Source organism: Halichoeres trimaculatus, unplaced genomic scaffold (assembly GCF_033239565.1).
Source record: "Halichoeres trimaculatus isolate MK-OKI-2021-1 unplaced genomic scaffold, fHalTri1.1 fHalTri1_scaffold_1, whole genome shotgun sequence".
Classification (NCBI taxonomy): domain Eukaryota; kingdom Metazoa; phylum Chordata; class Actinopteri; order Labriformes; family Labridae; genus Halichoeres; species Halichoeres trimaculatus.
In genome coordinates, this window is record NW_027437179.1 from 4,740,052 (window position 1) to 4,756,335 (window position 16,284).

Below are 16,284 nucleotides of genomic sequence, written 5' to 3' on the forward strand. Positions count from 1 at the left end.
AGAGCGTGGATGTCCATGGCACACAAAGCCACTGTGAAGAGGCCCATCTATGAATCCAAAGAGCTGCCTCTGGATGCATGTGGCTTGGGCTTAAGGTCCCAAGTGCATCTGAGCCAGAGAGTTCCCCTGGGACTTCAGGAACGGTTCCAAGAGTCTGTAAAAAGTGCCCCAGCGTTAAAGGCTTTACTGAGAAAGTCATCTGTAATACAACATAGCAGCCGGGGACACCTAGCATCTGCCCTGAGGGCTTCATAAGGTGACACAATGAGGGAAGTAGTGGGACGGACACTCTGGATCAGTGTGTCTCCTCACACTGTCCTCTGAGTGCATCTGGACAGAAGGAGATCATAACTTTGACATATATCCACCTTAATGTGACAAAATTTTAAACGACTTTTATCGATTTAACAACTTCATTCATATGCTTTAATTTTGAAAACAACTCTTATGGATTTTGTGAGAGGGATATTGAAAGTGTAGAGCATCTTTTCTTTTAGTGTAAAATTGTAAAAGATTTTTGGGTTGCATTTCAGGAGTGGCTTCACGCAAAAAAATATTGTTTTGCAACATTTAACAATGATATAGATTAGAACAGGAGTATTTTTGAAGGATATGAATTTAGAATTTTTGGGAAATAACTTGTTGTTTGGAAATCATTTCATTCCGAGATTTTAATATGTTAAGATCGAACCTCATACTGAAAGATGGACAAATGAACTGAAACAGTTTGCAAAGTCCCTCCAATGGATTCAGGAGAGGAATGCTCAAAGACCATCTGCCTTACTGGATTTATAATTGTTACTGGAATAAGACTCTTACTCTGTGTTCAGTGTGTTCTATTTCTTTTTTATTTCTTTTTTTAATTTTATCTTTTATTTTATTATTTTTTGTTTTTTGTTCACATGACTCTGTATCAGCACTGAAGATGGACTTTGTCAAAGGAATTTTTGTCTTGATGTTTGTATTGAGAATATATTATTAAAGGTTAAATAATGATAATAATATTCATATTCAATATACTATTCAATTAATTACAGTAATAATGATAAACCTTCAGACGTTGTTTAAGCAAATATTTAATTTGTATGTAAATAAATAAGGAACACAATAAACACATGTTTCTAACTTAAACTTTCTTGAATATCCCCTTGTCACTCCTAAACTTTTTTCCTCCTGAAATAAATTTAAAACAGTACAGTCTAGCATTGTAAAGAGCAGCTAGTATTCACAGGATCAAGGCAAAGGCTTCGGGATTCACTCTAGCAACAGAATTTATGCTTTACATTAAAATGTATAGTTGGAAAAGAACTACGATAAACTTACAAACAATGACGTTTTCTTAAAAGAAAAACTAATGAGCAGAATTGAAGTTCAACTACCTAATCCAGAACCAAACTTCAGTTCAGAAGATGGTGACAGCGCACTTTTCAGCAGAATTGCCAAACACAAAAAGATTATAAATAAATTCTTAAAAAAAAGAAAAGAAAAAGAGAGATGATAAAAAATTAAAAAGCTATGAGGTGCCCCCAGAGAGTCTCGGAAACACTCCCCGCCAGGAACTCAGAAAACCAGCTTAGAGAAAGAAATCAGCGTTTAGTTTCTTCTTCTTTGACTCTTTGATGTGAGGAGATGTCCAGATTTCAGGATCTTAAAGATTTGTTCGAGCGGCGGCTGCTCGCTGCGGTCATCAGAGACCTGGGAGAAAGAAGAACTGTATCTGGATACGAAGAGGAGCTCCAGTGACAAAGAGAAATACTGGATGTGATTTTAATCCCTGAGATAAAGCTGCACAGAGCAGGCTGGTTTCTGAACGTGTGTGAAAATGTTTCAGGGAATTGAGACAGTAGCTAAGGTTGATAGACAGAAGCTCTGACCCAGTACCATTCAATTCATGCTAAAACCACATCCGCTTTATGTCAGGCCACAAATTGGTCCTGTGTTTCGTCAATTGAAGCTGTTTCTGACTCCTGGAAACGGCTTCTTCCAGTAAAGGCTTTGCCACTTGCGCTCATCTTCTCTCAGTGTCAGCAAATCCATCTGCAGAGCAATATGTGACAGGGGCAGAAGAAACCAATTACAAATACTCAAGTTACTGTAATTAAGTAGATTTTTGGGGTACCTGTACTTTATGAGTACACTTTTCAAGTGTGTAATTTTACTCATACTCAAGTATAATTTTCACTATGTAATCTAATTCACTACTTTTTTTTTTTACTTTCAGCTGCATGTTTTAGCCAATCAGGCTGTCTGATCGGATACTTGATGAGTGCTCGTGGTTGAACCTGGAGGATTTTTTCATGTACAGCAGGAGAAAAGAAGGCAGCCTCCAGATCATTAGTTAATCTGAGATCTTACCACCATTTTCTGAGATGTTGAAAGAGCTGTTATTAAGCCTGCATGTTGGAATAAGTTACGTGTGGAAATCGATGTCTCACTCTCTGCATCTGTCAATCAAGACTTTATAACACATCTTAAAAAAACAAATTCTCACCTTATGCCATCAATTATTAAAAAGATATACTGGCTTTTTGTTGTACATCATCCCAGTACTTTGCATATCATCCTAGTACTGTACTGATCTTGTATTGTACTTTTTTGTTTTTATGTAATATATAAATAGTAATATTTTTCTATTTGTATTTATTTCTTTAAATGTCTAATTTGTTTTGATATCCTTCTTCTATTACTATTCTGTTGCTATTTTAATTGCATTTATTGCACTTTTTCTGTGAACTGCTGGGGTAAAAAAAATCCCCTATGGGGGATCAATAAAAGAATATTCTATTCTATATTCCTTTTAATCACTTTATCTTTGGACATTCATGTCTTGTTAATGTGAGTGTTCTTCTTGTATCTTGCTGTCAAACTCAAACTCTCACAACTGGAGCATCATGCAAAAGGCTCTGGGGTCACAAATTATGACTGGAATTTTCTGTAAGGCTGACTTTTTTTCCTTGCAGAAATGCCCATGTGTGCATGCATGATCACTACTTTTTTTTTTTTTTGCAGATACAGATTACACAATGTGTACAAAAATTTTTTTTTGCAGGACCATGACATCACTTTGGCAGTAACATCTCGTCAAACTGATCTGACAACTCAATAAAACATCCCTGGTTTAAAAAGTAATTAATACTCTGGGGAGATTTTGAGAAGAGTAGTTTGTACTTTTACTGAAGTATTATTTTAACACCACTACTTTCACTTGTGATCAAGTACATTTTGAGCACTGTAACAATTCTTGTACTTGAGTTCTTATTTTTTCGTACTCTTTCCACCTCTGCACAGAAGTAAAAGAGACACACTGTAAAGGCAGGTACACAGTACAAGATTCTCCAAAACTTCACACACTGAGCACACACTTGATGATAACAAAACACAGATCACACAAGATTTCTCTCCTGATCTTACAGTGTGTGGTCTGCACTTTGAGGACACCACACACTAACAGACTCTTCAACAGAGCTTCAGATTCTTCAATATTCCAAATTTCGCATAGTAAAGCGTGACTTCGGTGTCAACAGACATGGCAGATGTACAGCAAAAAGCATTGATGGCTGTTTTCATTGCGAAGATAAAAAAAATAAACACACAAAAGAAAAAGGATGATGGGAAAAGTTGTGGAGGTGGCAGGGATATGAATAACAATCCGAGTTGGAGGTGAGTGAAGTTGTTTGAAGTATCACAGATAGATTTCTTACTTCCTCTTCAGTCAGTCAGCTACAATCTGTCGATCAGAAGCATTCTGAGCGGCTCCAACCAGACAAAATCACTCTGAACACACCTCACACCACACGAAAATCACACATGATGTCATCAGACAATCGGGCCTTTGCTGGCTTTGATCCCCTTTCTATAAGGGGGAGATTGGGACAAAAATCCGCCCGATTATCCTGGAGTGTGTACCCGCCTTTAGACCTGACAGGAAGTGGCAGCTTGCAGGAGCCTGAGCTGGAGTTTAAGAACAGCTGCCGATTGCCGCTGATCAGGAACAGCTGCGTCTCCTCACAACGAACGCCTCCAACAACAACTGTTGCTCTGGAACTAGAAAACAAAAAACTTTCCCAACACAAACACAAAAAAACAAATGGTCACAAATAATCAAGAGTTTAAACCATGACAGTTTATTCATACATGTTTTGGCACAGAGGGTCCAGTTCCAAACCAGAGTCAAGTTCCTTGTATTCTTTTGAAGAGAGTTGGCAAATCAAGGCATTGCTCTGTTATTGGTTTTAACCACAATATGATCCTTCCACAAGTGTGAGTTTTAGTCAAGGCAATTTTGGTCACATGTAAAAGAGCCCTGAACAGATTAATTCACATTTGAAACATATGGAAGACAAAGATCATAATTCTGAAGACATGGCGGCTTTTATTTTGACGTGGCGGTGCACCACGATCACTTACATGTGGCGGAAACCCTAAATTGTATATAGACAGTCTCGTAAAATCATAACCACAGGTGTGATTATAAAAAGAAGTCTCAGTTAACAGATAATATTTCCTCTTATGCCACTTTTCTATAATTCTTTGCATCACTTCCTGCCACTCTCCTGTTACAGTTTTTTAATCAGAGGCCAGACTTTAATTAAAATAACTTTGTTTCCTAATAAAACAGACCCCCTGAAACCTTTGCAGCTCCCTTTATGTTATTGTCCTTTCTCAGTCCCTCTCTCAACAGTTGTTTTTGCACCTTAATGTAAAATGAAGGAGGTTTTTCTAATGTAAGACAGGACGCTAAAAACCTGACCCCTAAAACCACCTCTACAAGGAAACACCAAACTGACTTATGAAAACGTTCTTATGCTTCATGTTAACAGTCACACAAATTTGAGTATTTTATACTTTTCACAAACCTTCAATGACGTTCAATAAAGAATACTTTATAACTCTGAACACAAAGAGAATCTGCTTCATTCAGAACAGATGGTAAGGTGAAAAGCATGGCAACCCCATGATATACCTTTCAGATTCGAAACAAACGTGTTGTCAGCCTGACTTTGTGGTAAAATCCTTTTCCACATTCAGAGCAGCAGAAGGGTTTTTCGTTTCAGTGAAAAACCATGTTCAGTCAGAAAAAATTCCTGCTGAATCCTTTACCTCATTCAGAGCAGCTCAAAGGCTTGTTGGTTTTCATTTCAGTGAACCATCATGCAGTCAGCTGTGGTTATCAGGTAATTTCTTTTCCCACACATAGAGCAGCTGTAAGGTTTTCATTTGGATGAACACTCATGTGTAGTCAGACTACTTTTATATTTAAACCTTTTCCCACATGCAGAGCAGCTGAAGGTTTTCTCTTTTGAGTGAACAATCATATGTGAAGTCAGACTACTTTTATATTTCAACCTTTTCCCACATTCAGAGCAGCTGAAGGGTTTTTCTATTGAGTGTACAAATAAATGTCTTTCCAGACGTCCTTTATGGCTAAATCTTTTCCCACATTTAGAGCACCTGAAAGGTTTTTCTTTTGAGTGAACAATCATATGTGAAGTCAGACTACTTTTATATTTCAACCTTTTCCCACATTCAGAGCAGCTGAAGGGTTTTTCTATTGAGTGTACAAATAAATGTCTTTCCAGACGTCCTTTAAGGCTAAATCTTTCCCCACATTCAGAGCAGATGAAGGGTTTTTCTTTTGAGTGAATACTCATATGTGTAGTCAGATGTGCTTTTTGATTAAATCTTTTTTCACATTCAGAGCAGATGAATGGTTTTTCCTTTGTGTGGACAAATAAATGTCTTGTCAGATTTCTTTTGTGGTTAAATCCTTTTCCACATTCTGAGCAGCTGAAAGGTTTTTCTTTCGAGTGAACACTCATATGTGTAGTCAAACTTTTTTTGTTTTTAAATCTTTTTCCACATTCAGAGCAGCTGAAAGGTTTTTCTTTCATGTGGACAAACATATGTCTGCCTACATCTCCTCTACGAGTAAATCCTTTTCCACACTCTGAGCAGCTGAAAGGTTTCTGTTTTGTCAGAGAAACCACACGATCAGTTTCACCAGGCTTAGGACAACTGTGTGACTTTACAGTCTCTGCTCTTTTGATTGTGGCAGACTTTAATGTTTTACACCAGTCTCTGGTCTCCTTCCAGTCATCTTCTTCATCCTCAGTCCCTGATCCAGAATCTGAGGAGGCTTCGATCTTAACCTCAATCTCTGCTTGTAAATTTCTTTCTGGATCTGAGCTCCTTGCTGGTTCTGGTCTTCCACAGTCCTCTCCACCAGCTGCTGTTTCCATATGGTCAGTCAGTCTGTGATGAAGCAGTGAGGACTCAGGTTCCTCTTCAACATTTTCACTCTTCATATGGACTGAAGGAAACAGGACCTTGGTATCAGCCTCCTCCAGTCCTTGAAGCTGCTCTCTCCTCTGACCGATCCACACTTCCTCCTGTTCCTCTTTAATGAGTGGGGACTCATTCTCCTCCTGGTCTGGATAGGGGCTCCTCTCCTGCTGCTCAGGGGGAAGCTCCTCTTTCTTCACCATTAGTAGCTGAACAGCTGCAGGACACAGTGAAGAAATATTAATGAGATATTCGATCATCTTCCTGATGGAGAATCTGAAAGAGAAAAAAAACTCAGGATCTTTATTTTCTGCTGCTGAACTGTAAGGACAATCTCATTTACTGGACAAATGATCACAGGAGCCTCCTGCACGTTGACACATTGATCTGAAAGAAGAACTGAAGGTAGAGTTCACTTGTTTACACTCATCTGTAAACCAAAGATATGGATTAGTATATTTCTCAGTTACAAAGGAGTCTTTCACTGGAGTCTAACTCTTTAATATTAACCCCACCAATCCAAGCAATACGGACATTAGATAAATCCAGAGGTGTAGTCTATGTAATACGCAGGTATACCCCTTTAGTCTTGGGGATGAAAATATCCATTTGTTTTAGTCACATTTTGGTCATTTCCATATTTGACAGTATTTGTCGTTTTAGTCGTTGAAATCTCAGAAAGATTTTAGTCTAGTTTTAGTAAAAAAGAAAAGTGTTGGCCTGTTACAAATTAACTTTATGTTAATAAGTATTGTAAATTTTAATCAAGGTTAACAGGTTGTACCAAGTAGAGCCCGATCGATTAATCAGGACGATTATAGCCTGTCACAAAATAATCAACATCGGCCAAAATGTAGCCGATTATAACAATTTTTGCTCCGCAGAGATTCTGTCGCTCCTGCTCCTGTGAGTCTGTGTTGGGCTGCACGCTGCTCGAGTGCCCTGTCCCTCCTCCTCACACGCAGACCATGCTTTGCAGCCCCCCCTCTCCCACACTAAGTTGGCTACAGAAGAGGTCAGCAACAATTTGATTTACTCCAAGGTAAGCTGTGACTTTGCAAAACAATGTAACTCTACTTTTAAGTGCTCAAAAACACACTGTTAAGACATGCCAAGGAGAGCATACAAGTTTTTTTTCATGTAAGAGTGTGTAACAATTTTCAACGTTGTGTAAGTTGTACCTTTGTAAAAATAAACAAAGATGTATGTAACAGTAAATTTACACATCCACCATAATCATAAGTAAGACTTAAGAGAGGCGTTTTAACATCGTGTTAGTTGCATCTTTTGTGAGATGAACAGAGATAAATGCAAATGTTAATTAACGCGTCCACCATCACCTAATGTAAGAGTATAATACGGTGTTTGAACGTCATGTAAGTTTCATCTTTGTGAAACAATATATGCATTCTGCAACTGTTTACATGTTTACAGTTTGAAAACTTGATTTTTGAATATTTATTTTCATTGTATTCTTAAAATACAGTTTACACAAGTCTGTTTGCACAAATTTGCCCTATTTATCATTGTGTTGTTTACAGTTTAATTTTTCCTATTTATCATTGTGTTGTTTACAGTTTAATTTTTCCTATTTATCATCGTGTGTTTACAGTTTGACTTTTTTTCTACTTGATGTGCTTTAAGTTTGACTTTTTAATTTATTATTGTGTTTACAGCTTGTTCTCATTTATCATTGGTTTAAACTACAGTTCTTATGTTGACAGTTTTATAATTAAAGTTCCTTGTTTTAATTGAATAGTGTTCTGTCTCTATCTTGCATCATATGGGTATTATAGTTTGTGTTCTATCCTGTGTATATCAATGAATTTATTATATATATCGCCAATATATTGGATATTGGTCAATATTTTGGATATCGGCTTTTTTTTGCCCCCATTATCGGCATCGGCCCCAAAAATCCCATATCGGTCGGGCTCTAATATCAAGTGTTGCATTTCATCAGACAACAGTGAACAACTCTTTTATATAATAACCAGATTCCATTCCAGATTGAGAGCTCTGGCCTAGACTTTCCCATTGATGGAGATGTAATGCTGCAGTGCTGTACTTCATTGCTGATGGGCAGAAACTTTTTCATCTCTATAATTCAACTTATTCAATTAAATCGTTGATGATAAACCATAGTTTTTTTGTTGAACTTAAAGTCTGTAACTTTTAGGGGTGGGCGATACGACTTAACATATATATCAGGGTAGTTTTCCTTCATATTGTGATAACAGGATTATCATGGTTTTCCTGCATGAAATAAGCAAAGTCTTTTCAAAACCTGATTCTGACTCTGTTCTGTGTTATCAGTGTACACGTCCTACCTAGCAGGTGGAAAATGTCCACTACTGTGGTAGAAAAAGGCCTTTGCCCACAATGTGCTTTTAGAAGAGAAGCTTTTCCCATTTCAAGCTTAAAGTGCACTGTACTGGTTAAAAGGAATTATTAGTGAGGAAAAAAGATGATTGTTAAGCCAAACGTCACAGACCAAGTGTAGAACAATTTAGCTTCATACTAAATGAGCGATATGACTGCAGGGGGCGATGACAGGCATTGACTATGTGTGCGTTGTCCAAAAAAGAGGAGAAGAAGTTGAGTTACGTAAACTGCATACTCAAAGATTCATCTGAGGTAAATGTTTGCAAAATATGTAGAACTTGTGTGTAATTTATACAAAGCAGTCGACTGATGTTGCTTACTCTGCGACCCACGAGTAAGCACTGCTTGTTATGGCTTCCTACTGATAAAGGAGAAACCATCCTATATTTTATCATCGTTTATTATTTTATTCATATTTTATTCTCTGTGGGCGTTTGTCATCCTCTTACATTGATCTGGGGCCTGTACTACGAAGCTGGATTAAGTCATCCAGGATAACTCTGCGACACCTCGCTGAACTTCACCGGATCCCCGTTATCCAGATCTGCTGTACTACAAAGCTCGTTATCAACTCGATAAGTGAATCTGGCTGGGATCTGTGCGCGCACACATAAAATGGGCGTGGTTAGCGGCCCCGGAGCATTTTCAATGGACAATGGAAAGAGAGCAGCCTATTTTACGGCGGAGGAGCAGCAAATAATCCTGCAAAAGTACGAAGAATACCGCAATATTGTCCAGGCCAGGAGCAACACGACTGTGGCTGCGAGAAGCCAGAGGGATTGCTGGCAAAAAATCGCCGACTCTGTGAATGCGTAAATTTGCAAAATGCAAATAGACCTATCTCATCATGTGACGACACAGGCAGTTAGGTCCTTATTCATTCATGTTGTCAGTCAGTGTGTGTGTGTGTGTGATCAGCATCATATCCCACCTCATAATAGAAAGAGTAAAAAATAAAAAATAAATATAAAAGCATCCTTCAAAGTGGTCAGTATGAACGATTCCATTTTCACACATTTCTACTCTTCCCTGACAATGTCTCAGTTATGATGATCAGTAAGATATTGTTTGTTCACAGCCCATAAGAAAAAATGTTGGGCCAAAAAGACAGGGGGTGGTCCCACGCCGGAGGACTTCACTCCGGCTGAGCAAATTGGTGACTGAGCGGTCTTTTATGCCCGCCCGAGAGAACCGATTGGTCAGCGGGAGGTCTGTCACACCCTGTGAGCTCTGATCCTGGAACTTAACCTGCTCCAGACCAGGTTTGGCGTTCAGCATGAGTTACATGTTCTTACAGAGTTGCATGAATTCCTGGCTCAGCTTTTAAACAGGTTACAATAAGTAATCATGTAAACAGGCAATGACTGTTATTAGATATATTTTGAGCATTTTGGGTCTCGGTCTGGAGCAACCATTTTGAACATATTTAAAGGGCTAGGACACGTTTACTTTTCTGAAAAACATCCATGTGAAATCTTATGTAAATGGCACTAATTTGTTTCATAGATACTGATAAACCCTCTAAAGTTCATTCATTGTAAATAGTTCCTGTTGTGTAATTGCATTGTAAAAAGTTCCTGTTTTATAATTATATTGTTCGTCATATGAGTATTTCACTAAACAATAATTATTTGAAATAGAGTCAAGACTGGAAATTTTCTCTTTGATATGCCATGTTTACCATAACAGACACAGTAAGGTAAGTAAAAAAAATATTTGGGTGTTTTATTATCAATAATAGGAATACTAGAGCCCAGATCAATGTGAGAGGATGACAAAGAGTCACAGAAAAGTTATGTAGGTGGTTAAATAAATTATGTGAGTAAAACAGGGTCACATTATCTGATGGCTACGCTGTTGTTTCCTACAGCAAGGATAGTTTTTTTTTTTTTTAATGATAGACACACAACACTTGTTTTCAATTTATGTTATTTATTAAACATGTTTAAAGGGATTACATTATATAAAGAACGTGAAGTCAATTATAAATAAACTAAAAAGTTAATTTAAAAGGTTTTGTACATGTAACTCATGAGAGCAGGCACAGCGAACTACATGTTTGAAACAATTCATAAGACTTTCACATAAAATGCAGCTTTCAGCAAACGCAGATTATAGCATATCTATATACTTAAAAAGTCGCCTGATCTAATGTAGGGTTTTCAGGTCCTGGGTTATGTAACTGTATATAGGATGGTTTCTCCTTTATCAGTAGGAAGCCATAACAAGCGGTGCTTACTCGTGGGTCGCAGATAAAGCAACATCAATCATCTACTTTGTATAAATTACAAACAATTTCTACATATTTTGCAAACGTTTACCCCAGATGAATCCTTGAGTATGCAGTTTACATAACTCAACTTCTTCTCCTCTTTTTTGGACAACGCACACATAGTCAATGCCCGTCATCGCCCCCTGCGGTCACATTTTCCGATGGTCACAGATTTCGGTGCAACACCACCATCGTTGTTTTTAGCACCACAGTTAGCCTGTTAGCATGAAGGGTATTCATCCTGTACTGGTTTTGATCGTCATTTATTGCTCTGTAGAAGGATTTGCAAACGAAAGTGACAAAGCCGTTACCGGAAGAAGCCATTTTTCAGAAGTCAATCGACGAAACACCGGACCAGTTTAGCCGCGTTTCCACCAAACAGTCCGAGTCGGTTCGCCTCGGTACGGTACGCTTTTAGCGGCGTTTCCACTGACTCATCCCGGGACGGATCCCTAAAAACCAAGACGAGCCGTCCCACTTTTTTGGGACCCTTTCGTATGGGTGCCAGACTGAACCGATCCGCTCTCGGGAGGTGGAGCAACACACTGCAGACCGTTGATTGGTCAAAAGAATCGTCACTCACCCCGACAGCGGCTGCATTTCTCCTGGCGGCTCACAGACTTCTCTGAAACAAAGCTTGATTGCACTTTATAACAGAGAGTTACATGAAAATCACAGAGAGGACGAAATGCTGCATGTCTTCCATCCGTGCTCTTTGTTTACTGTGTCGCGTTTTCTTCTTTGTTGGATTTAATAGCGGGGTAAGCTGCTACGGCGTCGCGCTATTGTTTACCAGCTGTGGCTTCCAGCATCCGGCTTACACTCCGCCCACCACGAGAGGGCACAGTTTGCTGTGGAAACGCACACGGGATCAGACTTAACTGTCCCAAACTGTCCCAAACCGTACTGAACCGACCTGTACTGCTTGGTGGAAACGCAGCATTAGTGGCCTGACGCAAAGCAGATGATTTCTTTTTTTTGCATAAATTAAAAAATTCTGGGTCAGAGCTTATGTCTACTGATGGGCGCCCGAGGCTCTGTTGAGGCTCCGACACCTGATTCGAAAAAATGCTTCATTGCTCAAGGCTTCAATGACAGAATGCTCGAATAGGTCATCTTGTGGTCAATAAAATGAAGTGCAATTGAAATTATGATGAAGTCATTGTTTCATGAGTCATTTGGGATTTCAGCCGCTAATGCGTTTTTGTTTGCGTACACTGCATGGATGAATGGTTTCACGCTCTCACTTAATAAAATACATTTTGAAAAAATAAAAATAAAGACAATGTATTTGTGACGTCTAATTGAAGTTCACAGTAGCTCCATACTTAAGCCTGACAGTAGTCATATTACACCCTAAAACAAATTAAAATATCACATAGCTTAAAAGATTTTAATGATGATTTTGACGCCAGATGTCTAATATTTTTAATTATAATATATTATCATGGCATGTTTGGACAGGAATTGAACTCACAAATGCCAGTTACGAGTCCATTATAGTAGCAGTTCACTACAAAGCACCTTTATGTGACATGATTCTGTGTGATATATAATTCTCATATTATGGTGCTTAGCCCTACAATAACTGTTTAACTTTACTCAGAGTAGTCTATCATGTTATGTTGGATCTTCAGTACTGAATGTAACTGTCAAACCGAACCTCTACCAGGTGCTTCTTTTGACGTCCGAGCCACAGCAGTGGTTCGATACACTCAACTGTTTCATACGTCACTCAACTGTTTCGGACTTCACTTGTCACGTGACCGATACACGCTCCGGCACAGTGCTTCGAAACGTTTGCTTCTTGAGCTACGGCGCATGTGTCGGAGCCTCGGGTATCAGCGGGCCATCACTACGTAGGTCTATGAACCTTGGGTACGGGCTCTATTCCCTGAAATATTATCACACACATGTTCAGAAACCAACCTGCTCTGTGGAGCTTTATCTCAGGGATTAAAACCACATCCAGTATTTCTCTTTGTCGCTGCAGCTCCTCTTTGTATCCACGTGTTGTCCTTTGTTCTCCCAGCCGCCGCTCGAACAAATCTTTAAGATGCTGAAATCCGGACATCTCCTCACACCCAAAAGTCAGAGAAAGGGAAGAAAACTAAGCGCTGATGTCTTTCTCTGAGCTGTTTTTCTGAATTGGCTGGTGGCGCGCGTTCGTCTTTTCTTCTTCGTCTATTTCCGGTAGTTTCGACGTTGCTGGGCGTATCACTGTCCTCTGCTGGACGGACTGTGCTCCAGGTCGCGCTCTCGGTCTCGTTCTTGTTCCTGAAAGGCACAGGCGACCAAATAAACACAGACACTCTGTCTTATTCGAGCCCAATGTCTGCAGTGGCGAGTTGTCTAATGTGTTGAAAAAAGTCAGACTGCTCCCCCTGAATAATAAATTCCCAACTATCTACAGACACGATGCAGCTGATCTATACTTATATCCACTCAATTCACTCCAAGAATAGATCCCCAGCTCATTTCTTCTGGTTTCCCCCATTACCACCAGCAAAGCCAGAATGGATGTTGTTTTAAAGGCCCCACGGCAAATTCTCAGGGCCTTCGTATGAACTCTATCCAACTTGCTTAGGACTGTTTCAGCAGCTGACCTATACTCAACACATCCACAATTCAGTGTAGATCTTATGATAGCTTGATAAATAATATACAAGGTCCACCTCTCAGCTCCCCAACCACTCCCTGCTTGGCTTCTGAGGATGTTATTTACTGTCTCACATTTACAGATATTTTTTTTCAACATGGTTTTTCCAAGTAAGTCTCTCATCAAACCAAACTCCAAGAATTTTGAACACATTAACCCTTTATAAGTGACAGTCATACAGTAGCAGATTTAAATCAAGACTCTTCCTCTTCAGGCTAAAAACCATCACCTTAATCTCAGCTGCAAAGATCCTGAAGCCCCACTATCTGCCCACTGCTCTACCTGCACTAGCTTTAAAAAATGAGTAGGAAATGAAATCGTATTAAGACTATGCTTTGTGACTATGACTGACACAAATTACCTGTGAAACTCCCAGATTTTCACCTGCAACCTTCAGCTTCTTCTCAGCTGAAGAAGAAAAAAATATGAGGAAAAGGTTTTTGTCATTTCCAATTCTACATAAAGCCAAATAAGTTATGGTCAAAACTTGTAATGACTTTTATCTGTCGAACAACTTCCTTAATATGAAATTTAATTTTGAAAACAACTCTTGTGGATTTTGGAAGAAGGATATAGAAACTGTAGAGTAGGGATCTCAAACCCGTGCCATGGAGGGCCAAGAGTCTGCAGGTTTTCTTTCCTGTCAGTCATCCAAAATCTTTATCTCTGGGGGGAGATGGGGCTGCTAGCATCAGGCTAGCATAAACACAGAGTGCAGCAGGTGAACCTCGTGAGCTCGTGAGGGGCAATGCAGGTTAATGCAGTAATAATTAGGAGAAAAAAAGATGATTGTAAAGTGAAACGTCACAGCCCAACTGTAGAAAAAAATCACTTCAAACCAAATGAGCGAGGTGAGCTCATTAATACAGACGAGCCAGTGTGCAGCAACAATAAAAGGCAACACAACAAACTCACTCACCCACCAACAACACAACCACCTGAGCCAGTTTTCCCAGCTGGGGAAGAATCTGAACCTATAGATGCAGAGCCTTTGTCCTGACAGTCAACACTCACTGAGGAGTTTGATCGACAAAATTAATACAAACAGAAAAGTATATTCTGAACACTTTTAACTGAGACAACTGGACTGTTTACAGTTTAGGATGAAGCTGATGAAGATGACGAGGCCTCATGGATGAGAGGAGAAACGTCTTCACAAACTCTAAACAGTCAAGATGTCTCAGTTTGGAGCATTCAGATTAACTCTGACCTGAATGAAGAGAATTTACATGGACACAGAAAGTGTAGTTCACTACATCACAAAAGAAATGTTGCCCTCAAATTTTTTTCATAGGATATTTGAAATTTAGTGTTATTCCTATAAAGTATAAATATACTCATGAGAAATAAATGCTTAATGCATTTGAAAGGGTGTATTACATTATGATGATATATTATTTTTATATTAGTGGTTAATTTGGTTTGAAAATAATATTGACAATAATGCAATTGCAATTAATGCAATAATTATTGGACAATATATTTTCGAGCAAAATTTGTTATTGGCCCAGGCCTAATTCTTGTTATCATTATGTAAGAAGGAGCGTCAGTGAAATGATTTCGTCATCGTTGAGTGAAAACAACACTGTAACTGGAAAACGTTAATGATTTTCACGTACCCTCTGGATGCACAAGGAGGCATTTTTTAAAAAGATAAAAGTTTTAAATGGTAATTTCGTGACATATTTTACCCTTTGATTAATTCATTAAATTAACTTTGTGTTCACATAAGTTTAGGAGGCTTCCGTTGCTTACAACAAACAGCAACAGTTTTTTTTTCTGCAGGAATTCTTGACAGAAAGTTGATGACGGACACGAACTGCAAACAACAGCTGAAAACACTTTTTCAATGTTTTTTCACCACCACTACACCCACAGCCGCTTTGGGTGATGCTGCTTAGGAGATGGGACTGGGAGGAAGGAAACACGAGCAGCAGATGATGATGATGATGAAGCTGAGGCAGTTGTCAAAGAGAAGGCGCCCACTGCTCCTGTAACTCCAGCAGCTCATTTAAACCAGCATAGCAGGGGATTTCTGGTATATTTCAACCCATTGTAGCGTCCCTCGCAACATAAACCTGTAATATCAGACCAGAGTGAAATTGGTTTCATATTTGACATTCACTGTTTTTTTCTGTTTCAAATCTTAATAGCATCATGAAAACCATTCCAATTCCAGCCAGGTTGGTCTGATATTGAACAGATAAGTACGACAGACATTTCCCAGGTCTCATCAACTCACCAACCTCTGCAGTTGTAGCGAAAACTCCAAAAAACAACGCTGAATGACCGTCGGAGTAGCGTGCGGCAGCCAGGGCACTTTGGGACCATCATAAAATTTCTATCTCTGATTTTTCAGTTTGGACAATGACAGAAAATAAAATCAACACACAAACACTGTCTGTTTTTAAACTTATTATACATCTTATTATACATCAAAAGTTGTGCAAAAATCTCAGTTTTATCTTGAAATAACCCTGAGGATTTCTAACCTTCCAACTGCAAAAAAAAAAAAAAAAAAGATTATCCTGGAGTGTGTACCCACCTTTAGACCTGACAGGAAGTGGCAGCTTGCAGGAGCCTGAGCTGGAGTTTAAGAACAGCTGCTGATTGCCACTGATCAGGAACAGTTGCGTCTCCTCACAACGAACGCCTCCAACAACAACTGTTGCTCTGGAACTAGAAA

General features: G+C 39.0%; 1 protein-coding gene across 1 annotated transcript; it reads right to left on the reverse strand.

Moving 5' to 3' along the window:
• Positions 1 to 4,141: 4,141 nt before the first annotated feature.
• LOC141791814 (uncharacterized) lies at positions 4,142 to 13,194 on the reverse strand. The gene is made up of 2 exons (XM_074672473.1): positions 12,869 to 13,194; positions 4,142 to 6,499 (listed from the first exon to the last, which is right to left on the reverse strand). The coding sequence occupies exons 1-2, from the start codon at positions 13,011 to 13,013 to the stop codon at positions 5,214 to 5,216; spliced, it is 1,431 nt and encodes a 476-aa protein (XP_074528574.1). The 5' UTR covers positions 13,014 to 13,194; the 3' UTR covers positions 4,142 to 5,213.
• Positions 13,195 to 16,284: the final 3,090 nt, after the last annotated feature.